This window comes from Sturnus vulgaris, unplaced genomic scaffold, assembly GCF_052056855.1.
Source record: "Sturnus vulgaris isolate bStuVul1 unplaced genomic scaffold, bStuVul1.hap1 Scaffold_141, whole genome shotgun sequence".
Classification (NCBI taxonomy): Eukaryota; Metazoa; Chordata; class Aves; order Passeriformes; family Sturnidae; genus Sturnus; species Sturnus vulgaris.
The window spans coordinates 446,282-469,082 of NW_028276063.1; the positions used below are offsets into that span (position 1 = coordinate 446,282).

A 22,801-nucleotide genomic window follows, 5' to 3' on the forward strand; every position below is an offset into this window, starting at 1 on the left:
GAAACTGTGCTCTGATTGGTTGGCTGGGGGAGAGGCGCGCTGCTATTGGCTGGGAGGGGCCAGTGGGAGGCGGGCGTTCATGAGGAGAGCCGCACTCTGATTGGTTGGTTCGGGGAGAGGCGCGCTGCTATTGGCTGGGACGGGCCCTCCCACGCGGCGGAGGCGGCGGCGGGAGAGGGTGAGGGGAGAACGGAGGAGGGCACTGAGGTGGGGAAATGGGGGAATTTGGGGAATTTAGGGGAGAATCTGAAGGGAATTGAGGAGTTTGAGAGGAATTGAGGGGTCTCAGGTGCGTTTGGGGCGGCTGAGGAGGGGGAATGGGGAAAATGAGGGAGTTTGGGGGGAATCTGAGGGGAATTGAGGGGTCTGAGGTGCGTGTGGGGAGGCTTTGGGGAGAGCTAAGGTGGGGCCGGGGGAAAATGGGGAAATCTGGGGGAGGTCTGAGTGGAACTGACGGATCTGAGGTGCGTTTGGGGAGACTGTGGCGGAAATGGGGATATCTGAGGTGGGAATGGGGGGAAATGGGGGGTCTGAGGGGAATTGAGGGTGACTGGGAGAGTTTAGGGGGTCTGGGGTGGATTTGGTGGTCAGGGGCACATAGAGAGGGGGTCCCAGGGGGTGAAGGGATCCCAGGCTCACTAAATCCCCCCCTAAACGCCCCCTGTCCCCAGAGAGGGGTCCCAGCTCCCCCTAAACCCCCCCTCATCCTCCCTGTCCCCACAGAGGGTCCCTGTCCCTATTCCCCCCGTCCCCACAGAGGGTCCCTGTCCCCACAGAGGTCGCGGCCATGGCGGTGCAGGAGCCCTGCCCCAACCACACCATCTACATCAACAACCTCAACGAGAAGATCAAGAAGGATGGTGAGGGGGGGCTGGGGGGGTCTGTCCCCAGTGTTTTTTGGGGGGATTTTGGGGTCTGGGGGGGGGTTTGACCCCAAAGTTTGGGGATGGGGAAGGTTTGACCCTAAAATGTGGGATTTTGGAGGGTTTGACACCTCAGGGTTTGGAATTTGGGGGTTTTTGACCCCAGAATTTGGGGATCCGGGGGTTTTAACCCCAAATTTTGGAATCGAGGGATTGGACACCTCAAATATTTCCAACTCAAGAGTTTGGGGATTGGGGGGGTTTGATGCCAAAGTTTGGGATCTGGGGGGGTTTGATCCTAAAATTTGGGGTCAGGGGTGTTTTACACCTCAGGATTTGGGGATCAGGGGGTTTTTTGACACCCCAGGATTTGGGAATTGGGGGTTTTGATGCCGGGATTTGGGATTTGGGGGGGTTTGACACCCCAGGGTTTGGGGTGGAGGTTGAGATCAAAACAATTCCCTGGAAACAGTGGCGGGGTCGGGAACGGGATTGGGAACAAGGTAGGGATTGGGAAAGGGAATGGGAATGGGATCAGGAATGGGAAGGGGAACTGGATTGGGATTGGGAATGGGATCAGGAATGGGACTGGGAACAGGATCAGGAAGGGGAACGAGATCAGGAATGGGAATGAGAAGGAGAACAGGAACGGGATTTGGGAATGGGAGCAGGACTCAGAATGGGAATGAGATTGGGAACAGGAATGGGATTGGGATTAGGATTGGGAATGGGACTGGCAATGGGATCAGGAATGGGAACGAGATTGGGATTGGGAATGGGATCGGGAAGGGGATCAGGAAAAGGAACAGGATTGGGAATGGGAATGGAATTGAAAAGGGGAACAGGAACAGGATTGTGAATGGGAACATGATCAGGAAGGGGATCAGGAATGGGAACAGGATTAGGATTGGGAATGGGATCAGGTTTGGGAATGGGAAAGGGAAGATGACTGGGAAAGGGATCAGGAATGGGAAAGTGAATGTGAATGAGAACAGGATTAGGAATAGGAAGGTGAATGGGATCAGGAACAGGAATGGGAACGGAAATGAGATTGGGATTGGGAACAGGAATGGGATTGGGAAAGGGAAGGGGAACAGGGTCGGGATGATAAAGATGTGAAATAAATGGGTGTGTTGGCTGGGAAATCTCAAATTCATGAACCAAAACCAGTAGAGTGAGGAACATCTTTGCTTGACTGGGAATTGGAATTCCAGACCCTGGCAGTGTGAGCCATGCAGGACCATGCAGACTGGGATCATGGGGGCTGGGATCACATGGACTGGCATTGTACAGACTGGGATCACATGGACTGGGACCATATGGACCGGGATGGCTGCACCAGAACGATGGGAACCGAGGCTGTCCTGCCCCACCCAGGGGTCCCTCCCAGTCCTGCCCAGTCCCGTGGGGGGGCGCAGCCAAAACTCCCCGGAGTGAACGCGGAGATCCCAGAGCGCTGCCGGTGTCGGTCTCTGTCCCGGTGCTGGTCTGGGTCTCAGTCTTGGTCCTACAGCGGTGCCAGTCCTGGTGCCAGTGCTGGTTCTGGTTTCAGTCTCAGTCTTGGTCACAGGTTTGGTCTCGGTCTCAGTCTCGAAGTGGTTCTGGTCTCAGTGTTGGTACTGGTGCCATTGTTGGTCCCGGAGTGCTCCCAGTGCCAGTCCCAGTCTCCATTCTGGTACCGGTGCCAGTCTTGGTGCTGGTTCTGGTGCTGCTCTCAGTCTCAGTCCCGGAGTTCTCCCAGTGCCAGTGGCAGTCGCAGAGCAGTCCTGGAGCGCTCCTGGTGCTGATTCCAGTGGCAGTGTTGGTCTCAGTTTTGGTCCCAGTGCCAGTTCTAGGACTGGTCTCAGTCTTAGTCCCAGTATTATTTCCAGTTCTGCAGTGCCGCTGGACTCAGTTCTGGTGTTGGTTCCATTCCCAGTCTTGGTCTTGCCCTCCATTCTGCTTTAGGTCTCATTCTAGGGGCTGGTGTCAGTTCTAGCACTGGTCTTGGTCTCAGTCTCGGAGCAGTTCCGGTCCAGTGCTGGTAGCGGTGCTGGTGTTGGTCCTGGAGTGCTCCCAGTGCCAATCCCAGACTCAGGTCCCGTCCCACAGTGGTGCCAGTCTCGGTGCTGGTTCTGGTGCTGCTCTCAGTCTCAGTCCCGGCTGGTGCTGGTCCCAGAGCAGTCCTGGAGCGCTCCTGGTGTCAGTCCCAGTGTTGGTGGTGGTCTCAGTCTTGGTCCCAGTGCCAGTTCCAGGACCAGTTTCAGTCTCGGTCTTGGTCTCAGTCTTGGTGCCAGTCCTAGTTCCAGTTCTGGAGGGGTGCTGGTCTCAGTTCTGGTGTCAGTTCTGTTCTTAATCTTGATCTCGGTCTCCATTCTGATTTCGGTCTCATTCTTAGAGCTGGTGCCAGTTCTAGTGCCGGTCTTGGTCTTGGTCCCAAATATTTCAGGTCCATTTAGGTGATTTTATACCAACCTGGGAAGATTAGGTTTGGATTGTAGGCCCTGTTAGACAATGCAAGGCTCATTTCGATAATTTTAGAACCCTTTGTGTGGATTTGAGGCCCCTTTAGCTGATTTATGCCATACCTGGTGGGTTTAGGCTGCATTTCAGGTGCTTTCTGGCTGATTTTAGGCCAAACCAGAACCTTTGAGAACCGCGCGGCCCCTTGGCCCCGCCCCTTTCCCCTCACAGTTCCCGCCCTTTCCTTGGCCCCGCCCCTTTCCCCTCACAGTTCCCGCCCTTTCCTTGCCCCATCCCCTCCCAGTTCGGGGCTCGGAACGGGAGAGGAGGAGGAGGGAGGGAGGAAGAGGCGGAGCGGCAGCAGGAAGCAGGAGCAGAGAAGGAGCGAACCAAGCGCGCGGCCCCGGAGCTCCCTGAACTCGCAGCCCCCCCGGGACCATCGCCCCCCATCCCGCAGGAGTCCGGGGAGGGGGAGCTCGCCCCAAATATCCCGGGGGATGTCCCTGGGTTTGTGGTTTATTTGGGGGCGTTGTTTGGATGTTGCAGGGCTGCAGAGGCACAGATGGCCCTCGGGGGGACATCGGGGGGTCCCCGGGAGGTGTTTTTGGGGGTCCCGGTGGGTGCCGGCAGAGCCCCGGCGGGGCCCGGGGGGATGCGGGTCCCCCCGCGGTGGGGGTTGGGCTTCCCGGGCCGGGCCCTGCGAGCTGTGCCGGGGCCAGGTGGGGAGCGCGCGGGAGCGGCGGGATCGGCGGGGGGACACCGCTTTGGGGGAGCCCCGGGAGAGCCGCGGCTTCCCTGAGCGGGAGCCCAGAGACAGGAGAGCCCCAGAAGGGCAAAGCGGGGAGCCCGAGAGGGGGGGACCCCTGGGATTGCCGGGACCCCGGCGGGGGGTGCTGGGGCTGGAGGGGCGGCATGGCCGGGAAAGGGGTTCGGGGGTGCGGGAGCCGGGAGTGGCTGCTCCCAGTACGAGCCCAGTCGCTCCCAGTATGATCCTGTTGCTCCCAGTAGCAGCCCAGGCAGTCCCAGTGATTCCGTATCATGATGTAATTTACCCCAGCACGGTCCCAGTTTCGCCCACTTCCTCCCATGATAACGGAAATTAAAAGAGAAACAAAAATACTTTTAACAACAATTTTAAATTGAGAGAGTCAAGGCATTTCTGTATTTTCTGGCCACGATGTTGTGGCCCGGGTGTACCACAGAAATCTCATCCACACATAACCCAGCTGTGCAGAGACAATCATTCCATGACATTCCCTTTTCAGGAAATTTTTCAGATCTTTTATACAGTCAATGCTCATAGAAATGAATTGAGTTAGTGTTCTTTGGTCTCAAGGTGCAAATATTCAGTTCCTAATATTTGGCCTTCTTTTGGATCTGGGTTTCTTCCCTTCTGCTGTTAATTCCGTCTTGATTCCCTGATTTTCTTATCAGTGTTTTCAGAAGAAATGTCTGCAATTCTGCCAGAGGCAGAGTCTGGGGTAGATGTTCCTCGGTGGCCGCTGATGGCCCTTGATCTTTAAGCTGCTCCCAGTCTGTTGATGTGTTGTGTTCATCAGACCCCACCTGGTGCAGCAATGCCCTGGAAAGAAACAAAGAAGTCTTTTTGTAGGGCAAATTAATCCCCTCGACTAAAGTTATGCAAAGATTTTTGCAAGGATACGATTTCCAACACCACTTGTGTCCAATGCGTTCCCAGTTCTCCCAGTTGCCCCTAGCATAGCCCCTGCAACTGCCAGTAAGATCCCAGTATGAGTCCAGTATGATGCCAGTCTCTTCCAGCAGGGCCCCAGTCACTCACACTTCCCCCAGTTGCCCCAGCATGGTCCCATTTTTCCTCCAGGACATTCCCAGTCGCTCCCAGTTAGGTCCCAGTCACCAGCCCTATGGTTTCAGACATTCCCAGAATATCCCAGTGTGGACACTCACATTTAGAGAGCTAGGAAATTGCAGCTTGGCAATTCTTTTCAGGCCTGGATTTCTCCTGTCTCTCAGGTCCATTCCCAGGCTGACAAGCTGACTACAGCTTCAGTTAGGGACGCAGTCTCCCAGAGCAATAACTTGGTGAAAAACAGAAGGGAATACATAATAAAGATTAACACCTGGTGTCTTTCCCATGGGACATCCGGACATGCTGTCCCAGGGATATTTTTCCCAATTGTCCAGTGAACTACTGTCCTGTCCTAACTGCACGTAACACACTTTAAATATGGGATGTCCGTACAATAAAGTTGGCCTTTTTTCCCCAAAAGAGGTCCGTGTGTGTTGCTGTCTTTTCTCTCTCTTTGCAGCGTAGTAACCACATCCCAGTTGCCCTGAACAATCTCATAGTCCTTCCCGGCCACTCCCAGTTACCTCAGCATGGTTCACCTGCCCCCAGTTTGATCCCAGTTGCACCCAGTTTTCTCTAGAATACTCCCAGCGTCTCTCAGGGTGCTTTGTGTATTTTTTTGGGCAGGGGGGATGTTTGGAGAATGCAGAGCTCCAAATCTGATCAGAAAATGCTCCACGGGGGACATTGGGGGGTCCCGGTGGCAGCTGCTGGAAGAGGCACGCTGGAGGAGCAGAGCCCTGTGTCCCCCAGGACCCCAAAGTGGGGAGCCTAGAGAGGGGGGAGCGCCGGGATTTTGGGACCCTCAACAGCCTGGAGAGGGGCAGGGGGGACACCCTGGACCCCCTGCACCCCAAAGCAGAGAATAAGGGGAGAAGGGACCCCAAAAACACCCAGAATCCCTAAATGGGGGGACAGAAGAGGGGGGAACTTTTTGGATTGCTGGGACTCCCAGCAGCCTGGGCAGGGTGGGGACCGAGTAGATGGGGGACCCCCAATACAAGCGTGACCCCCAGCAGCTGGGACTGGGGGGAACCCCCAAACACCAAAGGGGAGGGACCATTCCCAGGAACCCCTGGGAGGCATTTTCAGGGCTGAATGTTGGTGTTTGGGAAGTTTTTATGGACCCGAGATGCTCGGGGCCTTCTAGGGATGGAGTTGGGCAGGAGGAACCCACAACACAAAGCGCACATCCCTTGTTTTTCCCCAAACCAGGATTTCCCATTCCCAACCCTTGGCCCGATGGAGGAAGAGGAGGCTGCGAGGAAGAGGAAGATGGCCCGGGAGCCGCAGGCAGGTGAGGAGGAACTCAGTGCCCCTTTTCCCCTCTGTCCTGCTCCATCTCCCAGCCCAGCACAGCCCCCGGCTGCAGGACAACCCCGCTGCTGACGCCGTCCTGCCGGGGACGTGCGGGGAGGATCTCCTTCCCCTTCCCTCTGGCACGGAGGCAAATCCCATCCTCTGCTTGTCCTTCCTGCCCCAGACAAGGAGCTGAGCACGGAGAGCAGGGAGGACAAATCCCCGCGGCAGAACCTCGTGGAAGAGGCCGTTTGGAGCGGCTCCACGGCGCAGGAATGCAACGGGGAGGAAAAGCCACGGAGATCCCGCACGAGGAGGGGCTGCAAACGCAGATGGCGGGGATCTGAGGAGGAAAGCCCCAGCCTGGGCCGGGGGAACGGCCAGAGATGGAGCCAGAGCTCGGAGCTGGTGGTCCATGAGCAGCTTCGTGATGGGGAGAAGCCCCACAAGTGCTCAGAGTGTGGGATGAGCTTCAGCTGGAGGAACAGCATGATCCGCCACCAGAGGATCCACACTGGGGAGAGGCCCTACGAGTGTGGGGAGTGTGGGAAGAGCTTCAGTGAACGCTCCACATTGATCTGCCACCAGAACATCCACACTGGGAAAAGGCCATACCAGTGTGAGGAGTGTGGGAAGGGCTTCAGGCACCCTTCCCACCTGATCCGCCACCAAATTGTCCACACTGGGGAGAGGCCCTACGAGTGTTCCAAGTGTGGGAAGAGGCTTACCACCAGCTCACATCTCCTCAGGCACTTACAGACACACAGGGAGGAGAGGCCTTTCCAGTGCTCCGACTGTGGGAAGGGCTTCAGGCGAAACTCCCACCTCACCAGACACCGGCGCATCCACACTGGGGAGAGGCTCCACGAGTGTGAGGAGAGTGGGAACATCTTCATTGTGTGTGACAAATTAATCTGCCACCAGAAAATCCATACTGGGAAAAGGCCATAAAGTTTTGGGGATTCAGGCATCGTTCCAACCTGATCTGCCACCGAAAGATCCACACCAGGGAGAGCCCCTTTGAGTATCCTGAGTGTGGGACGAACTTCTCTCAGAGCTCAGCTTTGAACAGGCACCAACAGAGGCAGCATTAATGCAATCCCTGTAAATCCCCCTAGTGCAAGAAAATCTTGTGTGCTGCTCCAACTCCATCCCCCACTGCAGAACTCATGTTGAGCTGAGCCCTGGTGACCCACATTCCCTGGGATCCATCTGGGGAAGACACCTGGCTGGTTATCCTTTTGTTTTGGCCTTAGTTTTTCTCTCTTCTCCATTTCTTTTCACACCAAAAGCCAAGAGGATTTAGGTCACCTAAAAACCTCTCAAATCCCTCTGAAAGTACCTCAATTTTAATCCAAAATGGCTCAATCCAACTGCAAAGTGGATCCTCAAAACAAATCAATCCCCCAGGAACCTTACTGGATTCCACAGCCCGCAGGGTGAGAAGGGGTTGGAAGGAGACTGGGAAAAGTGGGATCCAAATTTGGAGCGCTGGGATTGGGATTGTGTGGGGCTGGTTGCCAAGCAATGTATTTGATAGAAAATAAAAGTTTCACAATTCCTGATTTCTGTCCCATTCACTTCTAGTCAGTTCCTGTTCTGTTTTCAGTGGCACCTTCTCAGCTGATTGTGTTTGTGTCCTCCTTTCTCTCCTGTCTCTCTCTGCCCGCTCTGTTTCTGTCTCAGGGTCTCCCTTGACCCAGGGCAGCTCCCAACAAAGACCCTCCCCTGATTTAATTGCCCGTGCAGGAGCTCCAACAGCCATGGGTGAAGTTAGGAAGGCTGGCAGTGAAATGTCCCTGTAAGATCTTGCTGCACTTGGCTTTTGGCCCCTTCTGAAGAGCTTTGCCTTCAAGGGCAGGAACATCTTTTCCTGGCTGGGAACTGGAATTCCAGACCCTGGCAGTGTGAGCCATGCAGGAGCATCCAGACTGGGATCATGGGGGTGGGATCACATGGACTGGGATCCGCCAGACTGGGACTGCACAGACTGGGACCAGTTGGATCAGGGCCATCCAGCCTGGGATTGTACAGACTGGGATCACATGGACTGGGATTGTACAGACTGGGATCACATGGACTGGGATTGTACAAACTGGGATCACGTGGACTGGGACCATATGGACCGGGATGGCTGCACCAGAACGATGGGAACCGAGGAGGTCCCACCCCACCCAGGGGTCCCTCCTGGTCCTGCCCAGTCCCGTGCGGGGGCGCAGCCAAAACTCCCCGGAGTGAACGCGGAGATCCCGGAGCGCTGCTGGTGTCGGTCTCTGTCCCGGTGCTGGTCTGGGTCTCATTCTCAGTCCTACAGCGATCCCAGTCTCAGTGCCAGTGCCGGTTCTTGTTTCAGTCTTGGTCTTGGTCTAATTTGTGGAGTGGTCTCGGTCCCAGTGTTGGTGTTGGTGCCGGTGTTGATCCTGTTGTGCTCCCAGTGCCAATCTCAGCCTCAGGCCCGGTCCCAGAGAGGTGCCAGTCTCGGTGTTGGTGCCGATGTCAGTCTCTGTGCTTGTTCTGGTCCCACTCTGTCTCAGTCCGAGTTCTCACAGTGCCAGTGCTGGTACCAGAGCCGTTCTGGAGCCCTCCCAGTGCCGGTTCCTGTGTCAGTGTGGGCCTCAGTTTTGGTCTCAGTGCCAGTTCTGGTGCTGGTCACACTCTCAGTCTCGGTCTTGGTCCTAGTCCTAGTTCCAGTTCTGGAGTGGTGCTGGTCTCAGTTCCGGTGTTGGATCTGTTCTCATTCTTGGTCTCGGTGTCCATTCTGATTTTGGTCTCATTCTTGGTGCTGATGCCATTTCTTGTGACAGTCTTGGTCCCAAAGATTTTAGGCCCTTTTGGGTGATTTTATACCAAACTGGGCAGGTTTAGGCTGGATTTTAGGCAACTTTTGGACTCTGCAAGGCTCATGTGTATGATTTTAGATCGCCTTTGTGTGGAGTTGAGGCCCGTTTGGCTGATTTTAGCCCAAACCTGGTAGATTTAGGCTGGATTTCTGATCTTTTCTTGGAGATTTTAAGCCAAACCAGAGCCTTTTGGGACTGCGTGGCCCTTTGGCCTCGATCCTTCCCCTCACAGTTCCCGCCCTTTCCTTGGCCCCGCCCCTTACCCTCACAGTTCCTGCCCTTTCCTTGGCCCCGCCCCTGTCTAGTCACAGCCCCGTCTATCTTTAGCCCCGCCCCTTTCTTTCCGGCCGAGCCCATGTGTTCACCACGCCCCTTTCCCCTCCAAGCCCCGCCCATCTCAGGGCGCGTTCCTCTCGCGCATGCTCGGAACACTCGGAGGTGCCTTCCGGGCGCCGCCATCTTTGCTCCCTGTCTGCCTGCCCGGCTTCAGCATGTCCGAGAGCTACGGTGGGGCTGGGGGGGATCTATAGGGGATCTATAGGGGACTGAGGGGGGGTCTGAGGATTTCTATAGAGGATTTGGGCTTGGTAATAGAGGATTTGGGGTCTCTGGGGGGTCCCTTATGGGTGATTGATAGGTCTATACGACATCTATAGACTGCTGGTGGAGGTTTTACAGCCCTGGGGGGATTCTGGGGGACTTTATAGGGGATTTGGGCTTGTCTGTGGGGGATTTGGGATGCTCTGGGGCTCCCTAAATGGGGTCTGGGAGGTCTACAGGGGAGCTGTAGGGAACTGGGGATCTGTATATGGGATTTGTGTTTGTCTCTAGGGGATTTAGGGGACTCTGGGAGGTTCCTAAAAGGGGTCTGGGAGGTCTATAGTGGATCTAAAGGGTCCAGGTGGGTTTCAGGCTCTCTAGGGGAATTTTAGGATTCTTAAAGGGAGTTCTTGGGAATTTTGTGCTCTGTCCAGGGAATTACTGGGGTTCCTGTAGGGAATTCTGTGGCTCCTATTGAGGATTTTTGGGAATTTTGGAGTCCTTAAAGAAAATGTGGTGGTCACTTGGGAACTTTGGGTTCCCCATAAGGAAACGTTGGTGTAATTAAAGGGAATTTTGTAGTGTTGGAGTTGTAGTTTTGTAGTTGTTTGGAGTTTTTCGGTGCATATTGAGAATTGTGGGGTCTCCACCGGGATTTTGTTTTAATTTTGGGTCCAAACATGGGACTATTTAGGTCCCTATTGGGAAGTTTTGAAATTTTGGGGTCCTCAAGTGTAATTTTAGACGTTGCCCTAAAATTATTTTGGGGTCCCTATTGTTATGAATGTTTTTTTATTTTTCCAATTTATCAAGCAGCAAGATTAAATGCAGCAGCAAATTTTTAATAGTAACAATGATAAATGTACACAATTAAAGTATTGGAGATCAATACAATCGAAGTATTGAATCCATATATTTTAGGATAAGTAAAATTTGGCAGTAAGTAATTTAGTATAATTGAGGTTCATATAAAGCATGAGCAAAACCGACCAGGGAGGGGCCCCCCAACCGGGGATACGGGGAGGGACTCGCCCCTCCTCACGTACCAAAGCATCCAGGCTAACAATCCCCCTTATATACTATATGCTACACAAGTGTCTGGAAAACTCCTCCTAGTTTCTATTCCTAAAGTCTATGTCACTGTGTGTACGGAGCATGCTCTACTGATGGGTTAGGGGGTCTCTCATCCTTTTGAGGGTTTTATTTCTGATGAAGGCTCGTCGTCTTCATCAATGACCGAGCTGTGACCTGCAGGTAGTGCATGCTCACTATGTGACTGAACAGATGTTTTCCATAAGACTCTAATTAAATCCCATGCCTGGAATCGTCTCATCTTGGCCCATTTCAAGGTTGAAACTCTATTTCTAGATGGTACTTATCAGACCTTTGTCCTTCTACGATTCCCTTCCAACATCCTTGTTCAACTCCCAATATCTGGAAGATGTCCTTTGACCTGTCTCACCCATCTCCCCACTCATTCTGTAAAAGATGTCTTCTTTTGATCTAAATAAAATTTTGTAAATATAGTTACAATTTATTTAGCACGAATCACATTTATCACACAGTTCGAGCAGAACACTGGAGGCAGTGATGGCAGGGGGGACAAACAAGGGAAAGGTGTCTGTGATGCTGAGCAAACCTGGATGTGTTTCAGGAATGCAAAGGGCCAAGGGCTGAGCCCCAGCCCCTGGCAAGGCAGATCCTGTCCCTCCCTCATTGCTCAGGGCTCTTCCCGAGCCACTGGGCTCTGGCCATGTGCAATGCCAAGGGCAGCACCATGGGGCGGCCCCTGCCAGGCTGCTGAGCAGGGACAAGGAGGCAATGAGGCCCCAGCACAGCAAGGCTCACTTGTCCCCTGCTGGCCTCAGGCCCAGGGCCAGCGTGCATGGCCCAAGTGCTGCAGGAGTTGGCTGTGTCAGGGCCTTTCAGCTGCTGCCCATCCCTGTGCCCTCTGCAGCCCAGGCTGTCCTACGGTGTCCATGCCCTGCGCCTCTGTCCCTGCAGGCTGTCGTCATCCCCCGGCTGCCCCACCTCGCTGGCCCCTTCCTTTGCTGACAGCTCTGCCTCCTGCCTGCCTCTGCCTGCACACACAAAGCCTTGGGCTGGCCCACACTACTTCTGGGGGACGTGTTTCACCACAGCCCTTCCCTGGGAGAGAAATTCCTTTCTCCTTGTGTCCAGTCTGGCCCTCATCAATTTCCCTTGGCATTAATTAATTCATTCTCAGGCTGTTTTCTGCTATATCAAAAGGATCCACCATCTCTGAAACTGACCTTCAACCCCTCCCAGGGCTCTCCTTTGCTCTCCTCAGTCTCCACTCCACTGAGCACTGAGTTCCTTTGCCCCTACACAGTGCTCATATGCTTGCAGCCTCCAAAGCCCACCTGGGGAGATCTCTGGGCCCTCTCCAAGGTCTTGGCAAAAGAGAACATTCTGCTCATAGTCTAAGAAAATCACCAGACAACAAGGCAGGACCTGTCTGTCCTAGCTACTTTTTTCTGGGTGCAGTCCTCGAATAGATGGAATTTTAGCTGTAGAATCCCAGTTTTGGCCATTGACACCTCGGTGAGAAGGGCAGTTCTTTTCCACAGGAAGGAAAACGCAGAGCCCCATGTTTGGTGGTAGATGAGAGACTGCCTACAGGAGGCCAAGGCCAGCCAGAGCTGTCTCTCCTGGCAGATTTTGCTTGGAGAACTCTTGCAAATGGAGAACTTTTTAGGGGGAGTAACAATTTCAGCCTTGGGCAGCAGGAAAGAGGGATGGTTTATTTCCCTAGGAAGGAAAGCACAGAGCCCCAGTGCTCCAGAGGATGATGAGAGGCAGCCCTCGACATGCCAGGGTCAGCCAGACCTGCCTTGTGGCCCCCAGGAGGTCAAACCATCCAGACCCATTCCATGTCCCCTTGGTTCCATGAGGCCCTGTACTGTCACAATGTTCTCCTTGCTCCTGAGGTGTCACAATGGCCCCTGGCTTCCATGAGGCCCTGCAGGGTCACAATGGCCCTTTGGTTCTGTGTGCCCCACAGTGTCACAATGGTCTCCATGCTTCCATGGGGCCTTGCAATGCCACAATGGTCTCCATGGATCCACGGTGCCCTGCAGGATCACAAGGGCCCTTGGGCTGCACCAGGCCCTGGAATGCAACAATGGCCTCTTGGTTCCACAAAGCCCTGCTGCTTCACACTGGGCCCTTTGGACCATGTGGCCCAGCAGGGCCACAGTGATGTCCTTGGTGCCACGAGGCCCCACAGTGTCACAATGGCCCCTTGGATCCACGGGGTCCCCAAGGTGTCACAATGGTCTCCACAGGAAGGAAACAACCAAGCCCCAGTGTTGCAGAGGCAGATGTGGGGCAGTCACCAGAGGCCAAGGACAGCCAGACTTGATGGTATTTGCAGATTTGTCTGGGAGTAATACCTGGATATGCAGAATTTTAGAGGTACAATACCAATTTCAGTATTGACATGGACATCTGGAGGAAAAGGATGGCTCTTTTCCATAGGAAGGAAAGTATGGACCACCAGTGTTTAAGGGGCAGATGAATGGCGACCATCACAGACCCAGTCCAGGCAGACCTCTCTGTTCTGGCAGCTTTAGTCTGAAAGCAATCCTTGGATATAGGGAATTTCAGAGATGGAATCCTAATTTTGGCTATTTCTGCATTGATAAGAGGGATGGTTTTTGCCATTGGAAAAAAAGCACTGAGCCCCAGTGTTCCAAAAGCAGGTATGAGGCAGTCCCCAAGAGACAAAGGGCAGCCAGACCTGTCTGTCCTGGCAGCTTTCACTTGGGAGAAATCCTTGGATGTACAGAGTTTTGGAGGTGGAATCCTAATTTCAGCCACAGCTGCCTGGTCGAGGTGGATGGTTTCACCATAGCAAAGGAAAGTGAGAAGCCCACGTGTTTTGCAAGAAGATGAGAGGTTGCCACCCTTAGGCCTAACCAGCCTGACTTGTCTCTCCTGGTACCTTTCATCTGGGATCTATCTTTGGACATAGGGATTTTTAAAGGTGGAATCTCAATTTTGGTTGTGGATACCAGGATTGGAAGAAGAGTTGTTCTCATTAGGAAGGAAAGCACAGAGCCCCAGTGTTTCAAAGGCAAATGAAAGGCAGCCTTTAGGAAGCCAAGGCCAGCCAGACTTGACAGCAATGGCAGCTTTTGTCTGGGAGCTGTCCTTGGATATAGAGAATTCTGGATGTGGACTCCCAATTTTGGCTATGGGCGCCTGGACATGAAAGGTGCTTTTTTTCCCATAGGAAAGGAAACCACATGGTCCCAGTGTTTCAAAGGCAGATGAGAGGTGGCCCCTGGGTGGCCAAGGCAGCCAGATCTGTCTGTCCTGGCAGATTTCACCTGGGAACAATCCTTGCATCTAAGGAAATTTGGAGCAGGAATCCCAATTGTGGCCATGGGCACCTGGAGGAGAATGACAGTTCTTTTCCATAGGAAGGAAAGCACAGAGCCCCAGAATGGGAAGACAGATTGAAAGGATAGTACAGAAGGCAATCTCTCCCAATGAATTACAGCTGTACTGATGACTGAGGAGTGGAAACATCTGTGCCTGCCCAAGGAGTTGGGTTGTTCTAAATGAGTGGGTTAGCTGGCTGACCCAGAGTCTGCTGCAGTTTGGGATGGAGTCTGCTGGCTGTGCTGTGAGGAGGTAAGGGACATGCAGTCGTGCAAGAGACAGATAAGGTCAGAAGATGTGTGAGGATGTCCTGGGGTACAGTACAAAAATGTGTATTCTGTCACCATCTCTTAAAATGTAGGAGGGGTGGTGATCCTTATCTCTGTGGGAGATATCCTCTGCTGATGTGCCATCTGATAAGATCAGGGGGATGATCATCGTTATCTATTCACAACCCATCCCTCCTCCAGAAGATATATTCCGTTAATGGGCCATTAAGTCCTATTGCGTGACTGATAAGATTACATCATCCCATTGGGAGATGCTCCATCCAGAGGCAGGAGCCAAGCCTTTCCTACCTAGATAAAAATCTGGGGTTTGGGACCCGAGGGCAGACCTTTCTACTGGATCCCAGAGGAAAGTCGGATCATTTCCACATAATCGCTGAATCTTCGGAGGAAAACTGCACCTTCTACAGGAGCACTGCTTCAACTGAACCACATCTGTCATCCAGGAGGACTGCAGCCACCATTTAATCGGACTGCTACCAACACCCTGACTGACAGGGTGTCAGGTTGTATTTCTGACTGTGTTGGTGGTTGTTTTCTTTTATATTATTGCATGTATTTTATTTTTTTTTCTTTTCTCCTATTAAATTGTATTACTGACTTGGAGTCTCGCACTGGTTTTACTTTCAAACCAACACATTTATTGGCGCCCAACGTGGGGCACAAAGGGTACTGAGGAAAGTCAGTATTACAATTTTGTTTTCTCCATGATTCTCAACATGCTTACATGGGTTTTATATCTTGCTCTCTATATTTTTCCACACATGGGGAACTATCTGCCAGCTGTAATGCTCCTGTGTAGAGCAGGATATGGTATAAAAATTGCTTTATTAGCCTATTATGTCTACTGCATGATAACCTCTGAGGCGATGAACATAATCCGGAATATATACTCGACTTTGTTTGCTTGTCCTAGTCTAGGTTGCTACATCCGGGGTTTTAACAATCACACCCAGCCCTTGGGGGGAGGGGGAAAGGATGATTTTTTCCAATCTTTCCGGCCTGATACAGTAGTTTTTGGAAATGTTGAGTTCCCGCTGGATGCTAAGGACAGCATAATATTGTTGTTAGTTCTGCTTTGTCTCCTCTGCACAGCCTTTACAGCCTCGAACATGCTTAGAAACAAAACACTACATGGTGTACTGCAGCGTATTCTTGAGGAAGAGGAAAAAACAAACAAATCAACTTTGTCCACGTCTGCACAGAATGTCACAAAGAGCAGAAGAACCAAACAAAAAGCAACAGTGTCCGTGTCTATGCAAACTGTCACAGAGGGGGAAAAAGCCAAAAGCAAAGCATCAGTGTCCGTGTCTATGCAGACTGCCACAGAGGAGAAAAAAGCCAGATGCGCCATCAGCATTTCCACACAAACCATCACTGAGCCAGAACAGCGTAGACCAGTAGCAGTTGCCCCCGTTCAGAAGAAGAAATCAAAGAGCAAATCAGTTCACATAGTGAGTGACGAGGACGTGGCAGGACCTTCGCACCCAGCAGAAGTGACAGAGCCAGAAATCATCACTCGCTCTCTATCCCTGGGTGAGCTGTGTGACCTGCGGAGGGAATTCACCCGCCAGACAAATGAGTCCATCTTGACCTGGCTGCTCCGCATCTGGGATGCTGCAGCCAATGACACCATTCTGGATGGAAGTGAGGCCAGGCAACTGGGATCTCTATCCCGGGATGTGGTCATTGACCAGGGGATTGGGAGAACCCAAGAAACTCTCAGCCTCTGGCGGCGACTGCTGACAAATGTGGACAGGTACCTTTGTAAAGAAGATCTCCAGGTGCACCAAGGAAAATGGAGCACAATAGAACAAGGTATCCGATGCCTGAGGGAATTGGCCGTGCTGGAGATCATTTTCTCAGAAGATGAGAGATTTCCTAAGAGCCCAGACTGTGTCCGGTGCACGTCACAAATGTGGTTGAGATTTGCACAGCTTGGACCAGAGATGTATTCCCGTTACCTGGCAATGCTGCAGTGGAGGGAAGGTGGGGACATGGTAGGCGTCTTGGCCAATAAACTAAGAATTTATGAGGACACTGTCACTGCCCCATTTCGTACCCATGTCTCATCCGTGGAAACAAGGCTGGTGGAGCAAGTCCGAAGCTTGATTGAAGAGGACCATCAGAAACCAAAAAAAAAGAACTTAAGGAAAACAACTACCAGTTCTTACCAGAACCAACAAGAGTTTCTGCCATTAGGAGCCGGTGTTCCTCAGGCAGGGAGAGAGGACACACTCCACGAGGTAACCTCTGTTTTTTCCTTCAGGAGCATGGAGAAGACATGAGGAAGTGGGATGGAAAACCCACCTCCTCCTTAGCAGCCCGGGTACGTGAGCTGAAAAGAGGGACACCTAACACAAGAAGCTCATCTAGAGTCAATGCTGCTCCAGTCTCTCGTGTACAGAACTCCAGACAGTATCATAATGATGATATGACTGATCCTCTTGAAGGAACCTCAAGAATCTATTTACAGGGAGAGAGCAACATGTACCAAGATCAGGAATAGAGGAGCCCTGCCTCTAGCCAGGTAGAGGAGAGGGATAATCGGATCTATTGGACTGTGTGGATCCGATGGCCTGGCACATCTGACCCACAAAAACATAAGGCTTTGGTTGACACCGGTGTCCAGTGTACTCTGATGCCATCAAAGTATGTAGGAGAAGAATCCAACTCTATTTCTGGGGTAACAGGAGGATCCCAGCAGCTGACTGTAGTGGAGGCCGAAGTGAGTTTAACTGGGAACAGGTGGCAGAAACACCCCATCGTGACTGGCCCAGAGGCCCCATGCATCCTTGGCATAGACTATCTTAGAAATGGATACTTCAAAGACCCAAAAGGATATCGCTGGGCTTTCGGGACAGCTGCTGTAGAGACAGATGACATTAGAAAACTGAGCACCTTGCCTGGTCTTGCAGATGACCCCTCTGCTGTGGGACTACTGAGAGTTGAAGAGCAACAGGTACCAATCGCCAGAACAACAGTACACTGTCGGCAATACCGTACTGACAGAGACTCGGTGATTCCCATCCATGAGATGATTCGTAACTGGAAAGCCAAGGGGTGGTCAGCAAAACCCACTCACCCTTCAACAGCCCCATCTGGCCTGTGCCTAAATCTGAAGGAGAATGGAGATTGACCGTAGACTATCGTGCATTGAATGAGGTGACTCCACCGCTGAGTGCTGCTGTGCCAGACATGCTGGAACTCCAATACGAGCTGGAGTCCAAGGCAGCAAAGTGGTACGCCTCTATCGATATCGCCAATGCATTTTTCTCCATTCCTCTGGCAGCAGAGTGCAGGCTTCAGTTTGCTTTCACCTGGAGGGGCGTGCAGTACACCTGGAATCGTCTGCCCCAGGGGTGGAAGCACAGTCCCACCATCTGTCATGGGCTGATCCAGGCTGCACTGGAGAAGGGTGAGGCCCCCGAACATCTACAGTATATCGATGACATCATTGTATGGGGCAGCACAGCAGGGGAAGTCTTTGAGAAAGGAGAGAAGATTATCCAGATTCTGCTGAAAGCTGGTTTTGCCATTAAGCGAAGTAAAGTTAAGGGACCGGCTCAAGAAATTCAGTTTCTAGGAGTCAAGTGGCAAGATGGACGTCGTCAGATCCCAACAGGGGGAATTAATAAGATCACCGCTATGTCTCCACCTACCAACAAGAAGGAAACACAAGCTTTCCTAGGTGCCATAGGCTTTTGGAGAATGCACATTCCTGAGTACAGTCAGATTGTGAGCCCTCTCTACCTGGTTACCCACAAGAAGAACGATTTCCACTGGGGCCCTGAGCAGCAGCAAGCCTTTGCCCAGATCAAGCAAGAGATTGCTCATGCAGTAGCCCTTGGCCCAGTCAGGACGGGACCAGATGTGAAGAACGTCCTCTACTCTGCAGCTGGGAACCATGGTCTGTCCTGGAGCCTGTGGCAGAAGGTGCCTGGTGAGACTCGGGATCGACCACTGGGATTCTAGAGCAGAAGCTACAAAGGATCTGAAGACAACTACGCTCCCACAGAGAAGGAGATCTTGGCTGCCTATGAAGGAGTTCAAGCTGCCTCAGAGGTGACTGGCACAGAAACACAACTCCTCCTGGCACCCCAAATACCAGTGCTGGGCTGGATGTTCACGGGAAAGGTGCCTTCCACCCATCATGCCACTGACACCACACGGAGCAAGTGGATTGCTCTCATCACTCAGCGTGCCCGTATTGGAAATCCAAATCGTCCTGGGATTCTGGAAATAATTACAAACTGGCCTGAAGGTGAGACTTTTGGATTGTCTTCTGAAGAAGAAGAGGAGCAAGTGGCATGTGCTGAGGAAGCCCCACCATATAATGAGCTACCGGAGGCTGAAAGACGATATGCCCTCTTCACTGATGGCTCCTGCCGAATTGTAGGCACTAACTGGAAATGGAAAGCTGCAGTATGGAGCCCCACACGACAAGTTGCACAAGCTACTGAGGGACAAGTTGGACCGAGATAGGTCGCAGAGCTGAAAGCCGCCCAGTTGGCTTTGGATATTGCTGAACGAGAGAAGTGGCCAAGGCTCTATCTCTACACTGACTCATGGATGGTAGCTAATGCTCTGTGGGGATGGCTGGATCACTGGAAAAGGGCCAACTGGCAGCGCAGAGGGAAACCCATCTGGGCAGCTGAGATTTGGCAGGACATTGCTGCCCGAGTAGAGAAATTGACCATAAAGGTTCGACACGTGGATGCACATGTACCCAAAAGCCGGGCTAATGAAGAACATCACAGCAACGAGCAGGTGGACCGAGCTGCCAAAGTGAAAGTATCACAGGTGGATCTAGACTGGCAGCACAAGGGAGAATCATTCCTAGCTCGTTGGGCCCATGATGCCTCTAGTCATCAGGGGAGAGATGCAACATACCGATGGGCCCGTGACCGAGGGGTGGACCTTACCATGGACAGCATCTCACAGGTCATCCACGACTGCGAGACCTGTGCCGCGATCAAACAGGCCAAGCGGGTGAAGCCTCTGTGGTACGGTGGACGATGGTCGAAGTACAGGTATGGGGAAGCCTGGCAAATTGACTACATCACCCTTCCCCAAACCCGCCAGGGCAAACGGTACGTACTGACCATGGTGGAAGCAACTACAGGATGGTTAGAGACCTACCCTGTGCCTCATGCCACTGCCCGGAACACCATCCTGAGCCTAGAAAAACAAGTCCTTTGGAGGCATGGTACCCCTGACAGAATTGAGTCAGACAACGGAACCCATTACAAGAATGGCCTTATCAACACCTGGGCCAGAGAACATGGTATTGAATGGATATATCATATCCCTTACCATGCGCCAGCTGCCAGGAAAGTTGAACGGTGTAATGGACTCCTTAAGACTACTTTGAAAGCACTTGGTGGTGGAACCTTCAGAAATTGGGAAATGAACTTGGCCAAAGCCACCTGGATGGTTAACACCCGAGGGTCCATCAATCGAGCCAGTCCTGCCCACTCTGAACCCCTGCACACAGTGGATGGGGTCAAAGTCCCTGTGGTACACATGAAAGGTATTTTAGGAAAGACTGTTTGGATTAATCCCACCACAGGCAAAGGCAAACCAATCCGTGGGATTGTTTTTGCTCAAGGACCTGGTTGCACTTGGTGGGTAATGCAGAAAGATGGGGAAACCCGTTGTGTACCGCAAGGAAACCTAATTTTTAGTGAGAACTGTATGTAAGGTTTCATTTTGTATTATATATCTGTAAGAGGGTATTGGTTTGGGTATGATGTAGATGGTAATAGAATAAGGGGTGGATTATGTCCTGGGGTACAATGCAAAAATGTGTATTCTATCACCATCTGTTAAAATGTGGGAGGGGTGGTGATCCTTATCTCTGTGGGAGACATCCTCTGCTGATGTGCCATCTGATAAGATCGGGGGATGATCATCGTTATCTATTCACAACCCATCCTTCCTCCAGAAGATATATTCTGTTAATGGGCCATTAAGTCCTATTGTGTGACTGATAAGATTACATCATCCCATTGGGAGATGCCCCAGCCAGGGGAAGGAGCCAAGCCTTTCCTACCTAGATAAAAAACTGGGGTTTGGGACCCGAGGGCAGACCTTTCTACTGGATCCCAGAGGAAAGTCGGACCTTTTCCACATCATCGCTGGATCTTCGGAGGAAAACTGCACCTTCTACAGGAGCACTGCTTCAACTGAACCACATCTGTCATCCAGGAGGACTGCAGCCACCATTTATACGGACTGCTACCAACACCCTGACTGACAGGGTGTCAGGTTGTATTTCTGACTGTGTTGGTGGTTGTTTCTTTTATATTATTGCATGTATTTTATTTTTTCTCTTTTCTCCTATTAAATTGTATTACTGACTTGGAGTCTCGCACTGGTTTTACTTTCAAACCAACACATCTTGTTATGGAAAACATCTGCTCAGTCACATAGTGGGCATGCACTACCTGCAGGTCACACAGCGGACACTGATGAAGACGACGAGCCTTCATCGGAAATAAGACCCTCAAAAGGATGAGAGATCCCCTAACCCATTAGTAGAGCATGTGCCATACAACATAGTGATGTAGATTTTAGGAATAGAAACTAGGAGGAGTTCTCTAGAAACTTCTGTAGCATATAGGATATAAATAGGATTTTTGGCCTTGATGCTTTGGTACGTGAGGAATGGCGAGCCACTCCCCATATCCCCGGTCGGTTTTGCTTATGCTTTATATGAACCTCAATTATACTAAATTATATTCTCAAATATATGCATTTTGATTGTATTCATCTCCAATACTTTAATTGTATCCATTTATAATTGTTACTATTAATTTAATTTAATCTCGTTGCTTGATAAACTGGAAAAATAGAACGTCATTCATAACATTATCAAACAATTCAGAGCAAGAGAATGAGAAAATAATTCCTACGAAAACATCTTCCCCTCACCCTTCCCTCCTTCCCGGATTTCCTGTTATTCTCCATTCCCTCCCCTGTCCCCACACAGGGGATGGGGGTCACAGTCAGATCGTGTCACTGTTCCCGGTTCCTGTCTGCAGTACAGAGGTGGCTGCCCTGTCCCCGGGACTGTACCTTGGAAGGTTCAGATTCAGACTTCTCGATCTGTCCACTCCATCTCCCCCTCCAATCCCCTCCAATATGAACACACACACGCTTTTTTGCTTTTTTTTTTTTTTTTTTTTTTTAGTAAAACAAAACAATATTCATAATTCTCTGAAGTCTTTGTTTTTCCCTAGTTCAAGAATTTAACACAGCCTTGGCTGAACAACAGTCCATGTCAATTAGCACCGTTTTCTAGAAGTGACAATCTCTTTCGTTCCTTCTTACCTACAAGTCCCTGGCCCTGTTTCCAAGCAGATTCCCAGGGTTTGTTTAAGTCACATTCACCCTGTTCCTTTCACCCGTCACTGCCGGAGCCCCCTCACCTGCTCACCCTCGCAGGTTCCTCCAAACGCGTGTCCCTGCCCGCGGGCTGGGCTGGGCTGGGCTGATCTGGGCCGGGCTGAGCTGGGCTGGGCTGGGCTGGGCTGGGCTGAGCTGAGCTGAGCTGAGCTGAGCTGAGCTGGGCCGGGCTGGGCCGGGCTGGGCCGGGCCGGGCTGAGCCGGGCCGGGCTGGGCCGGGCTGAGCTGGGCCGGGCTGGGCTGGGCTGAGCCGAGCTGAGCTGGGCTGGGAGCAGCGAGCCCGGCAGAAACCAACACCCGCGGGACGCTTTGGTTCGCAGGGCCCGAAGGTCCGGGGTTCCTCCCTTTCCCCTGTTCCACTTGATTTAGGATTAAATTTTTGGAGGGGATAAAGGAGTGTTTTTTCTCCAGCACTGGGTGGGTTTTTCCCTTGCATGGAGCACTTGGGCCTTCCCCGGGCCCCTTCTGCCCTCTTGCAGAACCAGTGGCATTTTCCACCACGCACAGTTTGTAACCAAGAGGCGGCTGCAGCCGAGGAGGCTCCAAGCGCCTCCTTCCAGGCTGACTCTGCAGATGCCGAGGCTGCTCTGGGCTCTGCCAGGGCTCAGCTCTGGGCGAGGCTGGGCTCGCTCTCCCCTCGCATTGCTCGGGGCAGCTGAGTCACAGGGGGAGAAGGCAGGGACACAAGGGTGTTGAGGTTTTAAGAGAGTTTTTATTCAAAAAACTTCCATAACAAACAGTCCTAACGACCCTAACTAACTAGCAGTGCTAACTACCATAACTAACTAGTCCTAACTACTGTAACAAAAAGCTGTTCTCAAGTGCTTCATCTCCTCTGCTGCACCCGTGGTTGCTTTGCTTTGCTGGAGAGAGGCTTGG

At 52.1% G+C, this 22,801-nt stretch overlaps 1 protein-coding gene across 1 annotated transcript in view; it reads left to right on the plus strand.

The window, feature by feature from the left end:
• The first annotated feature begins 455 nt into the window (after positions 1 to 455).
• LOC148219388 (uncharacterized) overlaps positions 456 to 22,801 on the plus strand; it is a 198,893-nt gene continuing 176,547 nt past the window's right edge. Inside the window, exons 1-3 of the mRNA XM_088157664.1 lie at positions 456 to 860; positions 6,352 to 6,433; positions 6,620 to 7,219. Coding sequence (XP_088013790.1) covers positions 522 to 860; positions 6,352 to 6,433; positions 6,620 to 7,219 — 1,021 coding nt within the window. The 5' untranslated portion in view covers positions 456 to 521. The remainder of the gene's footprint in view (positions 861 to 6,351; positions 6,434 to 6,619; positions 7,220 to 22,801) is intronic.